An 18,790-nucleotide genomic window follows, 5' to 3' on the forward strand; every position below is an offset into this window, starting at 1 on the left:
ATTCTATTGGTACCACATAAAATGAATTATATGATAAACATATATTGTTTGAAATTGACGAAAAATAAACAATAAATTACAATCTATATATCTATATAATAGGAGAGGTGATAGTGCCTACGTGTCAACGCCACAATTAATCTCTAATTTTTTATTTTAAAATTATAAACTAATTAAATAGAATTAATGTAATTTTTTTATTTAAGGGAAAACAGTTACTGTTTAAGAAGACAAATTAGATTTTTTGTTTTTTTGTTTTTAAAAAAAAGGAAAAACGTTGAATTTTAACATACAAGTTAGATTCTTCAATTTTGAGTTTCAAAAAAACAATTAAATATATATAATTAAAAACTTATTAACAAAAAAGCATTATCTAATCTATATATATATAATAGGAGAGGTGATAGTGCCTACGTGTCAACGCCACAATTAATCTCTAATTTTTTATTTTAAAATTATAAACTAATTAAATAGAATTAATGTAATTTTTTTATTTAAGGGAAAACAGTTACTGTTTAAGAAGACAAATTAGATTTTTTGTTTTTTTTTATTAAAAAAAAAGGAAAAACGTTGAATTTTAACATACAAGTTAGATTCTTCAATTTTGAGTTTCAAAAAAACAATTAAATATATATAATTAAAAACTTATTAACAAAAAAGCATTATCTAATAATAATAATAATAATAATAATAATAATAATATAATCTTCTATCTATATATATCTATATATATATAATAGGAGAGGTGATAGTGCCTACGTGTCAACGCCACAATTAATCTCTAATTTTTTATTTTAAAATTATAAACTAATTAAATAGAATTAATGTAATTTTTTTATTTAAGGGAAAACAGTTACTGTTTAAGAAGACAAATTAGATTTTTTGTTTTTTTTAAAAAAAAAAAGGAAAAACGTTGAATTTTAACATACAAGTTAGATTCTTCAATTTTGAGTTTCAAAAAAACAATTAAATATATATAATTAAAAACTTATTAACAAAAAAAGCATTATCTAATAATAATAATAATAATCTATATATATATAATAGGAGAGGTGATAGTGCCTACGTGTCAACGCCACAATTAATCTCTAATTTTTTATTTTAAAATTATAAACTAATTAAATAGAATTAATGTAATTTTTTTATTTAAGGGAAAACAGTTACTGTTTAAGAAGACAAATTAGATTTTTTGTTTTTTTTTTAAAAAAAAAAAGGAAAAACGTTGAATTTTAACATACAAGTTAGATTCTTCAATTTTGAGTTTCAAAAAAACAATTAAATATATATAATTAAAAACTTATTAACAAAAAAGCATTATCTAATAATAATAATAATAATAATAATAATAATATAATCTTCTATCTATATATAATAGGAGAAGAAAAAGTGCCACGTATCATCACCACAAAATTTCTTAATTATTTAATTTTGAAAAATAAAATTTAAATTTAAAAATAAGTTAAATTTTAAAATGTTCTGAAAAATACTACAACTGCGTTATTTTTTTCAAAATATTTACCATAGTTTTTACATTTTAAAAAGTCAAATAAAAATAGAAAACGATAAAAATAAATAAATAAATAAATATATATATATATATATATATATATATATATATATATATATATATAAAAGGACGGTTGAAACTTGAAACCACTTATCCCGTTTTCTTCCTCTCTTTTTTTAAATTTAAAAAATGCAGTTTATTTTTACATAAGAGTTTGCAGTTTTGATAATTAAAAAAAGTTACATAATTTCAAAAAATAATAATTTAAAATTTTGAATTTCAAAAAATAACTAACCTTATCATTAGAAAACACCATCTCAAAACTACTACTCCACACCCTCTGAAAACTAATTCTTTAAATCAGTACAACAAATATTCTAGAATTTTTAGTTTTTAAAAATCTAATAATCAATATTAATAATTAATATTATTAATAATCTCTTATAACTTCCCACACGGTTGTAACCGTTCGGAAGTTTTATCATAATTTGATTATTTCATTAGATGATTGAAACAATTCATCATGGACAACTACGAATTGGAGCAGGAGGTACTCAAAAGAAGATTTTAATTTAAATGCTTTCCATGATTTCTTAAGTGCCAAGGTATTAAATTGTCAATGTGTCTTTTTGGTATGTATATCAATTATTTTCTTTAGTTCTACATATTTCTTTGGTATTTTTGATATGTAATTCGATTTGTATTTTTGTTATTCATTTTTTAGAATTACAACAATCCTCGAAATCTATATATGTAGTTCGATTTGTATATTTTGTTATTTAAATTTTAGAATTGTAACAGTCCTTGAGATTTTGTAAGTTATATGGGATGAGGCATTACATAAATGTTTCTGAATAGTTTCACATTACCCGTGGGAAAAAGTCCATTCGAAAAATCGTTTGTGGAGGAGAGCATAAGCGAGACGAAGTAAAATAGGAAAATATAAACGTTTCTTATCCACATAATTAATGTCATAGTAGAATATTAAATATTAAATATAATGAACAATGAAAGAAAAATACAAATACTGTGCAAGCTACCTTAAATTAGATCTATATATAATAATATAAACAAAATAAAATTACATATACATATTATTGATAATAGATTAAAACAATTACTAAATTCACAACAATCTAATGAAAATTTAAAACTAAAACAAATTCACTATAAAAAATAACAGTATTGTATTAAGGGATAGTAACAGACAAAAATAATTTTAAAAATAGAGTAACAATCATATGAAATTTAAATTTAAATTTTATTCAAAATGAAAAAGATTAGTAAAATTTAATTGCTATTTCTCAAAATATAAAAATTAATTATTAAAAATTTGCTATATCTTAAATCAATACTGAATAATGAAATAATTCACCCAAAAAAGTAAAAGTACCAAAATATATTTAAAGTTCTCATATGTGAAATGTTTATTTTCAATATTTAACTCAAAACTCCGTATAGAAAATAAAAGAGAAGGAAAATTATTATTTTAAAAAAATATATTTATTGATTTTTTTAGAGTATATAATAAAAATATAAAATGAATGATGACTTGCAAAATGTTATTTTCAGATTTTCATTTTCATTTATATTTTAATTCTCCCATATAAAATTTGTCTACATGTATTTGAATTTAAGATAATAATTAATATTATTGCTTTCAAAATATTGGATTAAAATTGACTTAAAATGACTTTGTTATGTATATTTTTACGGTTTACTCATAATAGCATGTTAGAGGTGCTTATAACGCTACAATTCTATTTTATTAATATTAAAAATAATAATTAATAATTAATTATTTATATAAAATTAGTTCAAAAAATTTTAAATTAAATCCTATATTATCTGTAATTGTTAATTTATAGGTATTACTAAAGAACATAATTTATGATATATTTTAGAAAGGCTAAACAAATAAAAAAAAGTTATAAAATAAAAAAAAGAGACTCATAGTAAATCAAAGGAAAAGAAGATGATCCCTTTTTTTTCATCTATCAAAATAAATTTTTGCATTGAAAATAATTTAATTTAATTGTGATTCTTTTTAATTTGTCGCTGAAATTTTTTTTTTTTGCATTTTTATTTAATTAAATTATATTTGATTAAATGAAAATAGTCTTATTTTGCAGGATTGAACAGAGAGGAGTGTGCTAAAGAGGTTGCAATATGATTTGTTAATTATATTTAGATTTTAGTTCAAACTTCAAAGTAGAATCATTATTTTTAATACTAGGTTTAAATTTAAATTTGATACGTGAATTTAAAATCAATCAATTAGTACAAATATCAAGTGCACGCTACATATGGTATTGATCTTCATTATACTAAGAGAGGGAGAAGTTAATTAGAATTGTTTGATTTCTTCGAAGAACATTATTTCACTACACATAAATTAGGGTAAAATTATTTTTATTAGCATCAGGTGTTTTTAACATATGCATTTTTATTATTCAATAATAATTCATATTAATTATTTTTAAATTATAAAATTAATACATTTTAAATATCCGCGCAACGCGCGGGCACGTATACTAGTAATTAATAAAATAAATAGTCGACGAAATTGACGAAAAACAAATTATAAATTACAATAATTAACAAAAAAAATCTCTCGACTCCAACAAATCTATCAATTAATGCCACATAAATTGGGACATGGCAAATAACATATATTATTAAAAAATTAGGTTCAAAATGTACTATAAAATACAATAATTAACAACTTAATATATTAAAGAGACATATAAAAAAGGGTTAATATTTGAAATTCTGCATCTGCCACATAAATTAGAACAAATAGAGTAATAAATATTATTTTCAAATTTATGTTAAAAAAAAGTACTATAAATCACAATAGCTAACAATTTAAAATATTTTTAAAATCATATAAAAATTTCAATAACTTCTCAAATTCCATAATATGACATAAATTAAAAAAAAACTGTTATAAATCATAATAAATAGTACAATATTTCAACTACTTTAAGAGTATTATAAATTGTAATAAATAATACAACAATTTAAATTACTTAAAATTTAATGACTTAAAAATATTTATTTAAATGTATTAAAATTTTGGTTAATTGTCAAAACTTTACATGTGCCACATAAATTGAGACATGGAGAGTCACACATATTTTTTTTTTAAAAAATTACATTAAAAGTATTCTATCAATTAACAACATATATTGTTTGAAATTGACGAAAAAAAAACTATAAATTACAATAATTAACAAAATAAATCTCTCGACTCCAACAAATCTGTCAATTAATGCCACATAAATTGAGACATGGCAAATAACATGTATTATTAAAAAATTAGGTTCAAAATGTACTATAAAATACAATAATTAACAACTTAATATATTAAAGAGACATATAAAAAAGGGTTAATATTTGAAATTCTGCGTGTGCCACATAAATTAGAACAAACAGAGTAATAAATATTATTTTCAAAATTATGTTAAAAAAAAGTACTACAAATTACAATAGCTAAAAATTTAAAATATTTTTAAAATCATATAAAAATTTCAATAACTTCTCAAATTCCATAATATGACATAAATTAAAATAAAAAAATAATATATATTAGGCCTCATGCTGGCATGGGGTCCTATATCTAGTTCATATATAAGGAGCAATGTATTGTAATGTAGTAAGGAAATACATCATTTTGACTACCACAATAGTATATTCCATCGCTCCTCCTTTCTATAAAGTAATTACTATCTGAATCACTAAAGATGTTTTTTGTTCATTAACTACATAAGCACATATTACATTTTGATCTTATTGATTAAGAATCCCTACGATTAGGGGTGTATATTGAATTTTACATATCTAGTATCGACTATCTATTTCATAATTCATTAATATACAAGTTTAAATTTGAGGTTATGGAGTTTTAATAAGAATTTACTTCTATTATTACGAATTAGTTTTACTGGTGATCATCTAATTTTGAATTTGTTATATAAAAGTTGTTTTTCTAAAAAAAAATTATCGTATAAAAGTTTTTCAATTTAAACTATATCACACACAAGTTATTAAATATAACTTTTCTCCTATAAAGACCATTCAACTTTAGCCAAATTAATAAATAAGTAAATCTCATTTGTTAATATTTTATGCTAAAGATATGAAGCGACTCTCCATTATATGTTATTATGGTACAAGTGATTGAAATATGATATAAATATCGGAATTTCAATCATATAAACCTTAAATTCATGCAAAAATACTTCAATTTTAGTCATATGCAGTGGCCTTCTAACTTCCGACAACATTTTTACAATTTCAAAAGATGTGCATATTTGAATTTGTCCTAAAATTAGTAAACCAAACTTGCAAATTTCCATGCATTGTGAATTTGACTTAATGATGATCTCGAAATTGATTACTCGTGTGCTCGATTAGAGTATAACTTAAATTTTCATACAAGGTTTGATACATTGCAAATTAGATTCAAAAACTTTTAATATAATAGTTAATGCACCACACAACTCTTCATATATTAGAACATGTACTTATTTGAAGTTGGACCTTGCGTGAACTTATACACAGAAACTTAATCCGTGGAGAAGCTTCTAACCAAACTTTGTACTAGAGTTTCACTTGTGACCTTAATTTCACATCCAACTCACTTTCTATACTCAAACTTCGAAATTTATTTTTTTATTATCATAGTGTTTGAGCTAAAATTCTCGCCCCTTGATGAATTTCCACATGATACTTGCCACCTCTCACTAGCAACATACATCAGGTACAATCCGAGACCTCATAGTGTTCAATCCACGTCTTTAACCACTAAAATCAGTTCTTGATCATTATACGTAAGTACAACCAAATTCAAATCTAATTACATACGTCTAACCATTCAAATCATATTTCAAAGGTACAAGGTGTTACAATAACGCCCCCAAAAATAGATCTTGGTGTACATCACCCAACAAATGGAGGTCCATTTAACTAAACCCGACCCATAATATCCATTTGAGAGGTCATTCAATACGTCGTCGTTTCTCTCTCGATTAAACCCTAAACCCTTGTAAAATCCAAAACATTTCCACTTCCCATTTTCATTTTATCTCAGCTCGGCGTCTTCTTCAATGGCGTCAGTTGCTTTCAGAAGCTCAAATTCGAAGCGATTGCTTGCAGTTTCACCTCAATTATACTCTTCATGCTGTAGAGGATCGGTGCCAGCTCAATTCTCGCTCTCCGAAACCATAAATTCAAATGAAGCTCCCGCATTTTGTAACCATCCATGGTGGAGATCCATGGCTACCTTCACTCGAACGTAAGATAATTTAATTTTTTTTAGAGATTTTTATATCAGTGTAACGATTCGCATTACGAAAATCGGGGGTTTTAAAGACAAAATGTTGTGTTAGTTGAGGTGTAGTTGATTGATTGATCAGAGTATGCAAGCACTCATTTTAATAATTTGCTTGTTGATCCAGGTAAGATGAAATTTTTCTTGTTTAGAGATTTGTTATGATAGGAATTTATAAAAAAAGACGCCTTTTTACAAAACTGTGTTGTGTTAGATTGAAATGGAATTATGTGGTGTTAGTGGTTGATATGCCCAACCTTGTCTAGCTTTGGATTGAGGTGTAGTTGGTTGATTGATCGGTGTATGTGAGCACTCATTTTTATTATCTTATTGTTGATCCAGGCAAGATGAAATTTTTATTGTTTAAAGATTTGTAATGATTGACATTTATAAAAACCACCTTTTTGAAGGCAAAACTATGTTGTGTTAGAAGAAAATGAAGTTTAAATAAAACAGAATGTATACAAATGGTTGATGTGCTCAACCTTGGCTAGCTTTTGAATAGAGGAGTAGTTGATTGATTAGAGTATGGGAGCATTCATTTTAGTAAGTTTCTTGTTGATCCATTCAGTTCTCACTTAATGAAAAGCTAAATGCAACTCACACTTCCTAACACATGGTGGAGATCCATGGCTACCTTCACCTGAAACTAAGATTGATTTTTTTTAAAATTGTTTAGAAATTTAATTTGTAATGATACACATTTATAAAATAAGCACTTTTTGAAGGCAAAACTGTGTTGTGTTAGGATAAAATGAAGTTCAAAATAGAGCAGAATGTATATAGATGATTGGTGAGCTAGCTTCGGATTGTGGTTTAGGTGATTGATTGATTAGAGTATGCAAGCACTCATTTTAATAATTTGTTTATTCTCCATTCAGTTCTCACTTAATGAAAAGCTCAAATGCATATTAGACTCTCACCCTTCCTAACACATGGTGAAGATCCATGGCTACTTTCAGTCGAACGTAAGATTAATATTTCATACTTTAGAATCACTGTGCAGATTACGTTTATAAAAACGCCTTTTTAAGGAAAAAATTGTTTTGTTAGAATGAAATGAAATTCGAATAGAGCAGAATATATTGTTCCTGAAATATGGAGATTTTCGGGTTTCTCTTTACTGGTTGGATGGAAAGATAAATATCAAGGAGAAATGCCACGTCAATCAAACAATTAACAAATTATGAATCACTCCTAAAGTAGCTGGGGTCATCTATATGAATCCGTGATATCTATTCCGCTCTACATAGGCACATATTTCTGTCCTCAGTCGACTATGCTAAGTTGGAAATGTTGGACTGAAAATTTCACCATCCAATTTTTGTTCTCATCTAATAGCATCTTTTAGGTTCCTGCAGAAAACCTCATGTTAACGTGGGAACTATCGGCCATGTTGATCATGGAAAGACTACTCTCACAGCTGCAATTACAAAGGTAAGGTTGGTTAGTCTTGGTATTTGTTATTTTGTTTTCCTCCGCTGTGACCTCATTCAGTTATCTAATCAAGCCGTGACATGAGAAGAACCTGTGCATTGTTTAGGTTCTAGCAGAAGAAGGAAAGGCAAAGGCTGTTGCTTTTGATGAAATTGATAAAGCCCCTGAAGAGAAAAAGAGAGGAATTACTATCGCTACGGTGGGGATGTTACACCATTTGTGTTTACTCCCTCTTTTTAAAAAAAATAATAAAATTTTAACAATGGAGCTGATGCTTTATAGGCCCATGTGGAGTATGAGACGGCTAAAAGACACTATGCTCATGTTGATTGCCCAGGGCACGCAGATTATGTTAAAGTAAGATGCATAACCTACCTATTTTGATGCTATTATCTCATTCATCGTACTTTATGATTTTAATTTTTAAGTGCTTATTACATAGGCCCTTTTGGTACTTATTGAAGAAAGTCCTTATTACATGGGGAATACTTATTAACGGCTACCTAGGGAATGCTTAATATCAAGCTTATCTAAGCTTGAAAAAAAAAAACAATGTGTATGCAGTTAATTTAGTCCCCACTTGTGGGATTATACTGGGTATGTTGTTGCTGTTATGTATGCAGTTAATTCTGTATCACAGGGCCGTTTTCTTTTTAGGGTATTATGGCCTATAACAATAACATTAAAGGAGAACTGTAATTGGTTCCCCAAGATTTAAGTTGTAAGGTTTGAGCAGAAAGATAACACTCGGAGATTCCTGTTAATACATTGAAAGTGGTCATTTTCTCTATCTGCTGTAGAAAACTAGTATAGAAGGTATCATATTTGGATTTTCTTTGTCTAAATAACTATTTTTTGAAGCACCTTTTGTTGTTGCTGACTCCCTTTCTGGGCACTAGCTGTAGAGCATAGGGTAAACCCTTTTTAAATGTTCTTGCACAATAGAGGTAGTGTAATCCTTGAAGTGGGGTTTGGGGAGGGTAGGATGTACGCAGACTTTACTCCTACCTTTGTGGGGTAGAGAGGTTGTTTTCTGATAGACCCTCTGTTGGTATGCTTTTCAATATAGTTTCATAGTTGATTGAAAATGTTTGGTTTGATGTGATTAACATTAAAGCACATACATGGAGCTTACTTTGTATAAACAATTACTATTACTGTTTAAATGTGGCATGTTATTCTTAGTTTGCAGTTTAGTTGGTCAGACTCTCCAAAAATGTTGCCTCACCCCGTGTCGGATCCTTCAAAAATACACTATTTCCAAAAATGTTGCCTCACCCGTGTCGGATCCTTCAAAAATACACTATTTTTGGAGGATCCAACACACACCCGTCGACATTTTTGAAGAGTCCGAGCAACATAGGTTTGCAGATTTCAAAGGCAATTAATTATCTATTTGTTTCTAGGTATTGCTCTGACCAACCTTCGAAATAAATTCTGTGATGTTTGAGTCTTTTGCCGATAAAACTTATATGTTTTGGATGTATATGAAAAGTACAAGTTGAGAACTTTTGCTGTTCAAAACATAAAGAGTGCTTATTGCTTAATTAGTCCTTAGTCAGGAAGAGGTGCAGTCTAGTAGGAGACACCCCCCATTCTTAGCTATATGATCAAGAGTTCGAGTTACTAAGAGGAAAAGGGGGAAATCCTTTTTTAATAAAAAGGGAAATCCATTGTTGGATCCTGGGAAGAGTGGTTCTTGGAGATGTGGGATTTACCATATCCCCAAAAAGTAGTCATTAGTCAAAAATGAAATTAATTTGTCTCTTAAGAAGCTAAAAGTAACAATGTTTTGGAGGTTGAGGATGTGCACACTCAACAGAATTACAATGGAGAGAGAATGAAAGATGACTCTTCGCAGTAGATGCCAGCTGTGTGAAAAGAGCGAAGATGAAACTTATCACTTAATTTTGCACTGCAGCTTTGCGATGAAACTATGTTCCTTAATCTCTTCTAGCTCAGTTGGGTTATGTCAAGAACCATTAAACAACTGCTACAATGCTGGACTGGCAAGGGCATAGGGAAGTGCAAGAGGAAGATATGGGAGACCATCTCTGAGGGTGTTTGGTGGGTGATTTGGAAGGAGAGGAAGCAAAGGTGTGCTGACAGCAAATATGATAATATTTACACTCTGAAATACAGATGTATTTCCTTTTTGGGTTTTTGGTGTAGACTAGAAGACGTTAATGCAGTTTATAGGATGTCAGATTTTCTCAGCTTCCATCAGTAGTTGTAAAGAAACTAATCTGTATGTAATTTTTGGCACAATCTGTGTGCTTCATTTATACAACCTTACCATTTTTAAAAAAGTAACTAGGTGTCTTTTGGGACAGTATGTGATAGTTAAAGCATGTCAGCTAGTAATGTATCTGTTTGAAGTTTGAACTGCCTCTTTAGATATATTTGTCTGGTATTATAGGTTATGCTTGTCAATGTCAAAAACTTGATTTCCAGTAGAAGATAATAGTTCCTTTTTTTCCCTAATATAAACTCCCATTTTGTCTACTTTCTCATAAATTCTTTTTCCACAGAATATGATTACTGGAGCTGCCCAAATGGATGGTGGTATTCTAGTCGTATCTGCTCCTGATGGACCCATGCCACAAACAAAGGAGCATATTCTGCTTGCACGCCAGGTGGATATGTGTCAGTTTGTGGATAGACTAGTAAACTAACTGAAAGCTTTATGTCGTGATTCTAATTTTACTCTGTGCCTACATTTCACAGGTAGGTGTACCATCACTTGTGTGCTTTCTGAACAAGGTTGATGCTGTTGATGATCCAGAACTCCTGGAACTTGTTGAAATGGAACTCCGAGGTAACCAGCTTTTTCGGGCACATGTGAATTTTGTTGCATTTTGAAGTCTTGGTAACTGCCATAATATCTTTGCTAAATTTCCTTACACGAGCTTTCTTGTTTGCAGAGCTGCTTAGTTTCTACAAATTTCCTGGGGATGACATCCCTATCGTTCGTGGTTCAGCTCTTTCTGCATTACAGAGTACAAATGAGGAAATTGGGAAAAAAGCTATTCTGAAGTTGATGGAGGCTGTAGATGAATATATCCCTGATCCAGTGCGTCAGCTTGATAAACCATTCCTAATGCCAATAGAAGATGTTTTTTCGATTCAGGTATTTAGATGTTCTTTAACTTTGTGGTTTTCAAGAGTTATTTTTCTGAACTGTCTTTTAAAATTGGCATAATACATAAACATGACCCTTAACTTGGCTCCAGCGCACAACTATGCCCTCCAACTTTGAGTAGGCACTTAAACTTGTATAAAATTGAATAAGTAGACACACTTGTCCTACATGACATAATACACATAGGACGCCACGTAGGACACAAAATTGTCATGTAGGGTGCCATGTAGGACGATTGTGTCTATTTATTCAATTTTATACAAGTTTAAGTGCCTACTTGTGCACATCCAAAGTTAAAGGTCATAGTTGTCCGCTAATGCCAAGTTAAAGGTCATGTTTATGTATTATGCCTTTAAAATTCAACTTCACTTTCAAGTTTCTAACTTTTTCTTATTTTTATGTTTTTAATGCCTGAACAAATCCTTTGCTGCAAAACTGAGGAAAAAAGTCTACTTGAATCGAAATAGCAAATCAATGCTTCTTAGTTGTTTGACTCTGTGGTATTCGTTATTAGTTATTCTTTTTGTTGATTATTTCCTCTTTATTCATAGGGACGTGGAACTGTTGCTACTGGGCGTGTTGAACAAGGAACCATAAAAGTTGGAGAAGATGTGGAGATTTTAGGACTGATGCAGGTAACATGTAGTCCTTTTGTTTTTATTCTTCATTTGGGGAGGCAATTGTTATTTCATAATTTGACTATTAATTTCCGGGGCAGTTATCTGGATTATATCTTTTTGTTCTCCTGTTTCGGTTGAAACAGTCAAGGACAACTATAACATGATTGTCATCACCTGATTAATAAGCAAGTAACTTTTAATTCATCTTATTGGCGTTATGGGCTACTGGATAGAATTCTAGATAATCTTATCTGTTAAAAGTAAAAGCAAATGGTTAGATGGTTGTATTATATAATTGTCAGGTTTGACGACCTGTTCTATTCATAAGCTTTGGTTGAGGCCTGAGTTTATATGTTTTTCTGATGATTACGATGCTTGATCCAAATGACAATCTAAGCTGGCTTTGAAGTTTTAACAGCTCTGATTCCTTTGTTAAATATCTGGTACTTGATAAAAGTATGTAATTCTGCTATTTGTAACACATGCTCCTAACATCAATTTTCTTTTATAGGGCACTTTGAAATCTACAGTTACTGGTGTTGAAATGTTCAAGAAGATCTTGGATCATGGACAAGTAAAAATCTAACCTAATCTTAATCACTTTTGTAAGAGTTTCTTACAGCATTAACTGATCGTCCCCCCCCTCAATATTTTTAATTAGGCTGGTGATAATGTTGGCCTCCTTCTTCGTGGCTTGAAACGAGATGACATTACGCGAGGAATGGTACGTTTGAAATTCTGTTACAACTAGTTGGACATTTTTGTGGCCAGTTTGTGGCAAGCTGCTGTTACTTCCTTCGTAGAACTTCTTACCTGTCTTCATCTTTATTTTCCATTTATTGCTTGCTCTACTATTGTTCTATTCATGTTGTATCTCTACTGTCTGAAATTTAAGAAAAGATTAAAAGCAATTAGGAATCAGGTTTCTTTTTGCAATTTAAGGTGCACCCCTCTATCATCAGCCTAAAAAGAGAATTCTTGGTTCGATTTCCCACCTTAATGACAGAAAATAGGAGTAATCTAGTTCTATTTAATATCTGGTGATTGTATCAAGCATGTACTGTAATTCATGATGAAATCGGAGTCTGAAATCTTAAGAAAATAAATTTCTTTACGGACATATCTTGCAAACGTTTATAGGCCTTTTGTTTTGTAGGTGATTGCAAAGCCTGGCAGTGTGAAAACATGCAAGAAATTTGAAGCAGAGATATATGTACTTACAAAGGATGAAGGTGGTCGACACACTGCCTTCTTCTCAAATTATATGCCTCAATTTTACATGAGGACTGCTGACATCACCGGCAAAGTGGAGTTGCCTGAAAATGTCAAGATGGTTATGCCCGGGGATAATGTTACTGCTACTTTTGAGCTGATGTCTCCAGTTCCCCTTGATGCAGGTGAGTAAATTATTCAGGTTTTTGGTTTTATATGGAAGCAATATTCTTGTAAAATTTTCTGATTCTTATTTTACTCCCTTGAAGATGGGCAATGATATATTGAAAATGTTCATAATCATTAGAGAATTACAATTAGTTCTAGTGGCAGAAGATAATTTTACAAATCACCTCGCTTGGGGTGGCTGATGGTGTCACTTTTACAAGGGATTTGCTTTTACTGATTGTCACGGTCTCACTACTGATGTGATAGTCAATCTTATTCTCAAATTAATTAGATTCATGGCCGTCACACACCTTGTGCCCCATAATGCTGCTATTACATCTTAATTAACATGATACCATCTCACCGGCCTATTACTATGCAAGATAACTCAATGGGGTTGATGAATTTGATTATCGAATAACTTTGATCAGTCATGAAATCTCTTTGATGCACTTGTGATGATTAGGTCAGGAAAGAGATATTCTTTTGGCTAGTAAATCCAAATATTTTTTTTATTTATAACATTGAGCTTGTACACTTCTCAACTAATTCCACGGAGTACTTGCTACTTATTGCTAGTGTATGTACCGGGTAATTTTGTCCACCAAGGCTTGGACAAGATGGAAAGAAATCACCTATTATTTATGTCGTCTTTGCATTTGAAAAGAATGAAATAGATGTTCACTATCATGCAGGCTGTGTTATCCAGTCAAGTGAATTTATATTTTAGACATGATACTCAGTTTATGTGTTTTTATTTATCGTAGAACGGATATGATTGTTTCGATGCCATTTTATGTAAAAATTTGCAGGACAACGATTTGCTTTGCGAGAAGGTGGTAGAACAGTTGGCGCGGGCGTTGTTTCAAAAGTAATAAACTGAGGCTTCATGATTTAGATGATTTTAGGTTCACTATTGTTTTCTCTCTAGGCAGGTTGATGATAGGAAATACTTTAATTTGTTCATTGTGGAAATACAAGACTTGATAATTGCTGATGCATTTTTTTTTTTTTTATGAAAGTGTCAAAAGAAATTCAAGTCTTGTTAATTGTGCCTATAAATAATTTTTTTTGGTATTACTAATAATATATGTTCTTTGCATTTATTTGAATCTCTTTGCTAATTTGTTAAACGAGTTTATTTGCTTTTGTTATTCAACTGTGTTGTATATGATCTGATGAATTACTGTTGAGGGTGATTTTAATACTTCTTTGGGCATATGATAGCATCATCTTCAACCTTATCATTTGTCTACGCTTACCTTGATTAATTTATCTACTATATTTTTTTTAATTATAATATCACACATGCTATGAAAAATACTTGTTATCGCAAGTCAACTCAACTTGATAGTGTAGAAATTTATACACCAACAATACACATTACTTAAAACTCTTTTTCAATATGGTAAATTAAATCGTCAAATTTATTATAGACAATTACTTGTAGTAATCTTATTATGTAAAGTTCTTTATATTATCGATGTAAATAATCATAATCTCGCATTGGATTTAGCGTGACTTTTTTGTTCCCCTTGTCATAATAGTCTAGGGGTGTGCACTATTTGGATTAAATCAAATAACCAAACCAAATTTTTATTTGGATTGATTTTTTGTTTTTTCGGATTGGTTTTGGATTAATAAATTACTTTGTTTGGTTTTTTGGTTTGGTTTCGGATTTTAAAAAATAAAAACCGAAAAACCGAAAAAAATTGAATTATATATATAAAATGTTTAGGTTTAGAATTAAGTTGGAGTTAACCACTTTTGTCCCTTTTTGGTTATTGTCTTTCATGATGATTACGTTTATATTTTATGTTTGAATTACATCTATAATAGGTATACTTATAAGTATTGTGTTTCAAGTTTTACTTATGATTTATATTAGAAAGAATATTTAAGGGATTAAATATCATTACTTTGGTTATATATGTTATTAATTATTGACATAACCGAATAACCAAACCGAAAAAAGCCGAACCGAATAGAGGAAAACCAAACCAAATTTATTTTGGATCGGATTGGGTTACACTTTTACAAAACCAAAAATCGAAAATCCAAACTGAATAGTGTAAAACCAAACCGAAAAATCGAATGCACACCCCTACATAATACTATTCAAGTAACAAATTTGAAAAATAATATACTTAAATGTATATTGATAAGATATTTGATTTCTTCTTTTAATCACTACATTTATTAGCTTCCATTCTCAAAACAATTTCCAAAAGGAACAAATCTTTATTTTACCATTTTTATCCATAAATAAAATCTTGGAAATTATATACATCGTTTGCATAATCTCATTATTAAAAACCTTATCATCACTCCTCTTAATCATAATATCTTCCATTTTGCAATTTCATTATATTCTAAGGTTAGTTTTCTCATACCTATGTTCGAATATTCCCTCGATTCTTGTGCAAAGTCGGAGTCAAGAATTGAAACTTACAAGTTTGAGTGATAATTTGTACATATTCAATAGATTTAATCGAAGTCATTCAATTTTATTGAACCCATAAATTTTAAGCTCTGTCATTTTTTTAGTGGTGAACTAATTGTAAAAACATTGTACATAATTACATAATATTGAATATTAGTTGTGTGTATATATCACTGCTCGCGCTGATTTCTTATTAATTTTTTAAACCAGTTGTTTAGACACCAATAATTAATTTCAATGGAGCCCATTGCAGACGTGGTAAGAGAAAAAATATTTCTATTTTTTTTTGTATATTTGACTATCTGTATTACCTTTTCAACAATTTATTTCATGAAATATTTTTAAAAATAAGCAGATTTTAGAAGTTTGATCAAACGTCGTACAAATTGTTTTTGTTGTTGTAGAGTTGCAATTTGAAAGTGAACATCCATTGTGATACCTGCAAAATGAAGATGATGGAAGTGTTGCACTCTGTACGAGGTAATTAGTATAAATTTGTTTAATGTAATCTAATATGTTATATAGGTAATTAGTAATCAATTTTATTAAGTTTTGAGTTATCAATATAATTTTACTAGGTTCTCAATTAATACTTATAAAAGAAATTTTACCTATTTTATCTTATAAAGAATTTGATTATATAAAAAAAATTTATATTGTTAGTACATAAAATTTAAATTCTTCGTAAATAAGTTTGACATGAAGAAAATAAAGTCAATAGGTTTTGAGGCGCAACTTGTTATGACATGTGTGGCTTGAGTATGATAAAATATTTATTCACGCATAACTAAGTGTTTACTTATTAGGACAAATATTTCATATCGATTGACTCTTGATTCTGAATTCGCTTCGGTATAGGAGTGTATGCATTGACTATAGACGCAGAAAAAGGAATAGCAAATGTTTGTGGAGAGGTGGATCCAAACAGGTTGTTATTAGCATTGTTAAAGTCAGGTCAACATGCAGAATTAATAAATGTGAAATTGAAGCATCCTTCTCTTAGTAATCCAAGAAATCAATATGGACACAATAATTATGGCCATATTGGACATGGCTATAATAACTATAATTCACTAGATGGACCTTATAGCTACAATAATCATGCACTGGATGAGCCAAGCTCTTACTATCCTACTAGAGGAGCCATGGTTGATCAACCTTATTATGGTTCAAGTTACCACAGCTCTTCTCCTTATGTTGGCTACGAATCGACTTCGTACTTGAATCGACCTCTAATCACGGATCATGTCATCAGAGAAGAACCTATGAACTGGTGTAGTATAATGTGATAAGGAAGTGGATCTGAAATGTAGACTTGATAGTCTTGACATTTTAAGTTTATAGTATTGGACTCGTCAAACTTTTAAAATGACGAGTTCAAAATCTATTGTTGGTTGAAATTTTAGTATTGGACTCATAGTATATATGCCAATAACATAAAGTGAATCTTTCATTTATTATTTTATAATCACCACATTTATGGCCATGGCTATAACAACTACTTCCAATAATAATGCACTAGATGGCCCTATGGCTACAACCATATTCAAATGCATTGAATGATCCTTGGTTGATCAACTTTACTATGTACTTTACTGGCACTAGTCGAACACCATGTTTATTTATTATTATTGTATTTATATCGATTTTTACTTGTGGACCATATCATCAGAGAAGAATCCATGAATTGGTGAAGTATTTTTTGATGAGGATGTAAATATGAGACGTAAACATTACAATTTTAACCTTTCATGTTTTTATCTTCATTCATCGTACTTTTAGTATTGTAAATATGTTAATATCTACATTGATTGTACTTTTAGAATTATAAATTTAGAATTTACTATTTGTTGGAATCTTAAATATATTCCATATGTATATCTATGTTATTTATCCAAAATACGTGCTCGATTTGATATAACGAACGATTTATTTAACGATTTGCGTACATGGACTTCTCTTACGCTAGTTATTCTAATTTATAGTTCTTTTGTTTAATATAACTTTTCAAGAACTGATTAATCGAATAAGTATATAAATAAAATTTCGTTTTAACAATTCTTTTTCAAATATGCTAATACGAGATGCTTTATGCAACAAATTACCTCTTTTTTTCCATCAAAATTTGCCTTATTTATATTTTCAGAATCCTCATGTAATTAAACAAGTACAATAGTGCAACTTGAGGTTTAATTTGTGGAAATTAAAAGTTTAGATAGTCAACTGAAATATTTTAAGTACTACTACTAGCATTATCACGAGTACTTAATTATCATAGTCAAGTTGTAGTTGAATAAATTAGGATACATTTATTAAAAAATAAGATGGAACTAGAATATAGCATACAAGTACAATTAAAATAATAGTGTCGATTCAAATATACTTTTATTAAATATCCACAAATTATTAGTTGTTTAAAAAAACTCAAATTCGAAACTCATGAATTTTAAATCTTGACTCCACTATTATTAATGTACTATGTATTTTAGGGAGTCATTATAAATTAATTAATTTTATGTCAATTGTCAATTTATTGTAACTCTCCATTTTTATCCAATTTAAACTTCTTGTCCTTTCTTTTCGTATAATTTAATTGAACCTACATTTATAGGATCAGTAATATGATAAGCTCACACGTATAATTTTTTAAATGTTTTATATAGTCAAATTTAAATAGAATAAAAAAAACTACAACTAGCAAGACTTTGTTTTTTTTAATGTACACTTGATAAAATACACTTTAATAGTATATTTTATAAAGGGATCAAATCCATTTTTCAACGATTAATTAATGACTAAAGTAGGGGTAATAGCTAGTTATTTACTCACAAGTGAAAGCTCAAAATATTTGATTACCTACGGACCTTTTATCTTAATTCTCGATCTTCATATTTTTTTGTCATGTCCTCGATCAATTGCAAGTGAA

General features: G+C 29.1%; 2 protein-coding genes across 2 annotated transcripts; both read left to right on the forward strand.

Annotated features, from left to right (window-relative positions):
• The first annotated feature begins 6,569 nt into the window (after window positions 1-6,569).
• On the forward strand, window positions 6,570-14,527 carry LOC125812953 (elongation factor Tu, mitochondrial-like). Its single transcript, XM_049492432.1, has 12 exons — window positions 6,570-6,806; window positions 8,204-8,279; window positions 8,386-8,478; window positions 8,562-8,636; window positions 10,811-10,915; window positions 11,007-11,097; window positions 11,204-11,409; window positions 11,973-12,056; window positions 12,553-12,615; window positions 12,703-12,765; window positions 13,198-13,438; window positions 14,234-14,527. The coding sequence occupies exons 1-12, from the start codon at window positions 6,619-6,621 to the stop codon at window positions 14,302-14,304; spliced, it is 1,356 nt and encodes a 451-aa protein (XP_049348389.1). The 5' UTR covers window positions 6,570-6,618; the 3' UTR covers window positions 14,305-14,527.
• Window positions 14,528-16,101: 1,574 nt separating this feature from the next.
• On the forward strand, window positions 16,102-17,153 carry LOC125812963 (heavy metal-associated isoprenylated plant protein 32-like). Its single transcript, XM_049492442.1, has 3 exons — window positions 16,102-16,122; window positions 16,269-16,344; window positions 16,723-17,153. The coding sequence occupies exons 1-3, from the start codon at window positions 16,102-16,104 to the stop codon at window positions 17,151-17,153; spliced, it is 528 nt and encodes a 175-aa protein (XP_049348399.1).
• Window positions 17,154-18,790: the final 1,637 nt, after the last annotated feature.

This window comes from Solanum verrucosum, unplaced genomic scaffold, assembly GCF_900185275.1.
Source record: "Solanum verrucosum unplaced genomic scaffold, falcon-dt-bn FXZP01000144.1, whole genome shotgun sequence".
In the NCBI taxonomy this organism is placed as follows: domain Eukaryota; kingdom Viridiplantae; phylum Streptophyta; class Magnoliopsida; order Solanales; family Solanaceae; genus Solanum; species Solanum verrucosum.

Excerpts from the sequence above, each read along its gene's own strand:
- LOC125812953 (XM_049492432.1), top strand. The coding sequence starts at position 6,619 with ATGGCGTCAGTTGCTTTCAGAAGCTCAAATTCGAAGCGATTGCTTGCA. Across the intron at positions 8,280-8,385 it reads TCACAGCTGCAATTACAAAG|GTTCTAGCAGAAGAAGGAAA; the intron begins GTAAGGTTGGTT and ends TGCATTGTTTAG. Across the intron at positions 13,439-14,233 it reads TCCAGTTCCCCTTGATGCAG|GACAACGATTTGCTTTGCGA; the intron begins GTGAGTAAATTA and ends AAAAATTTGCAG.
- LOC125812963 (XM_049492442.1), top strand. The coding sequence starts at position 16,102 with ATGGAGCCCATTGCAGACGTG. Across the intron at positions 16,123-16,268 it reads TGGAGCCCATTGCAGACGTG|AGTTGCAATTTGAAAGTGAA; the intron begins GTAAGAGAAAAA and ends TTGTTGTTGTAG. Across the intron at positions 16,345-16,722 it reads AGTGTTGCACTCTGTACGAG|GAGTGTATGCATTGACTATA; the intron begins GTAATTAGTATA and ends GCTTCGGTATAG.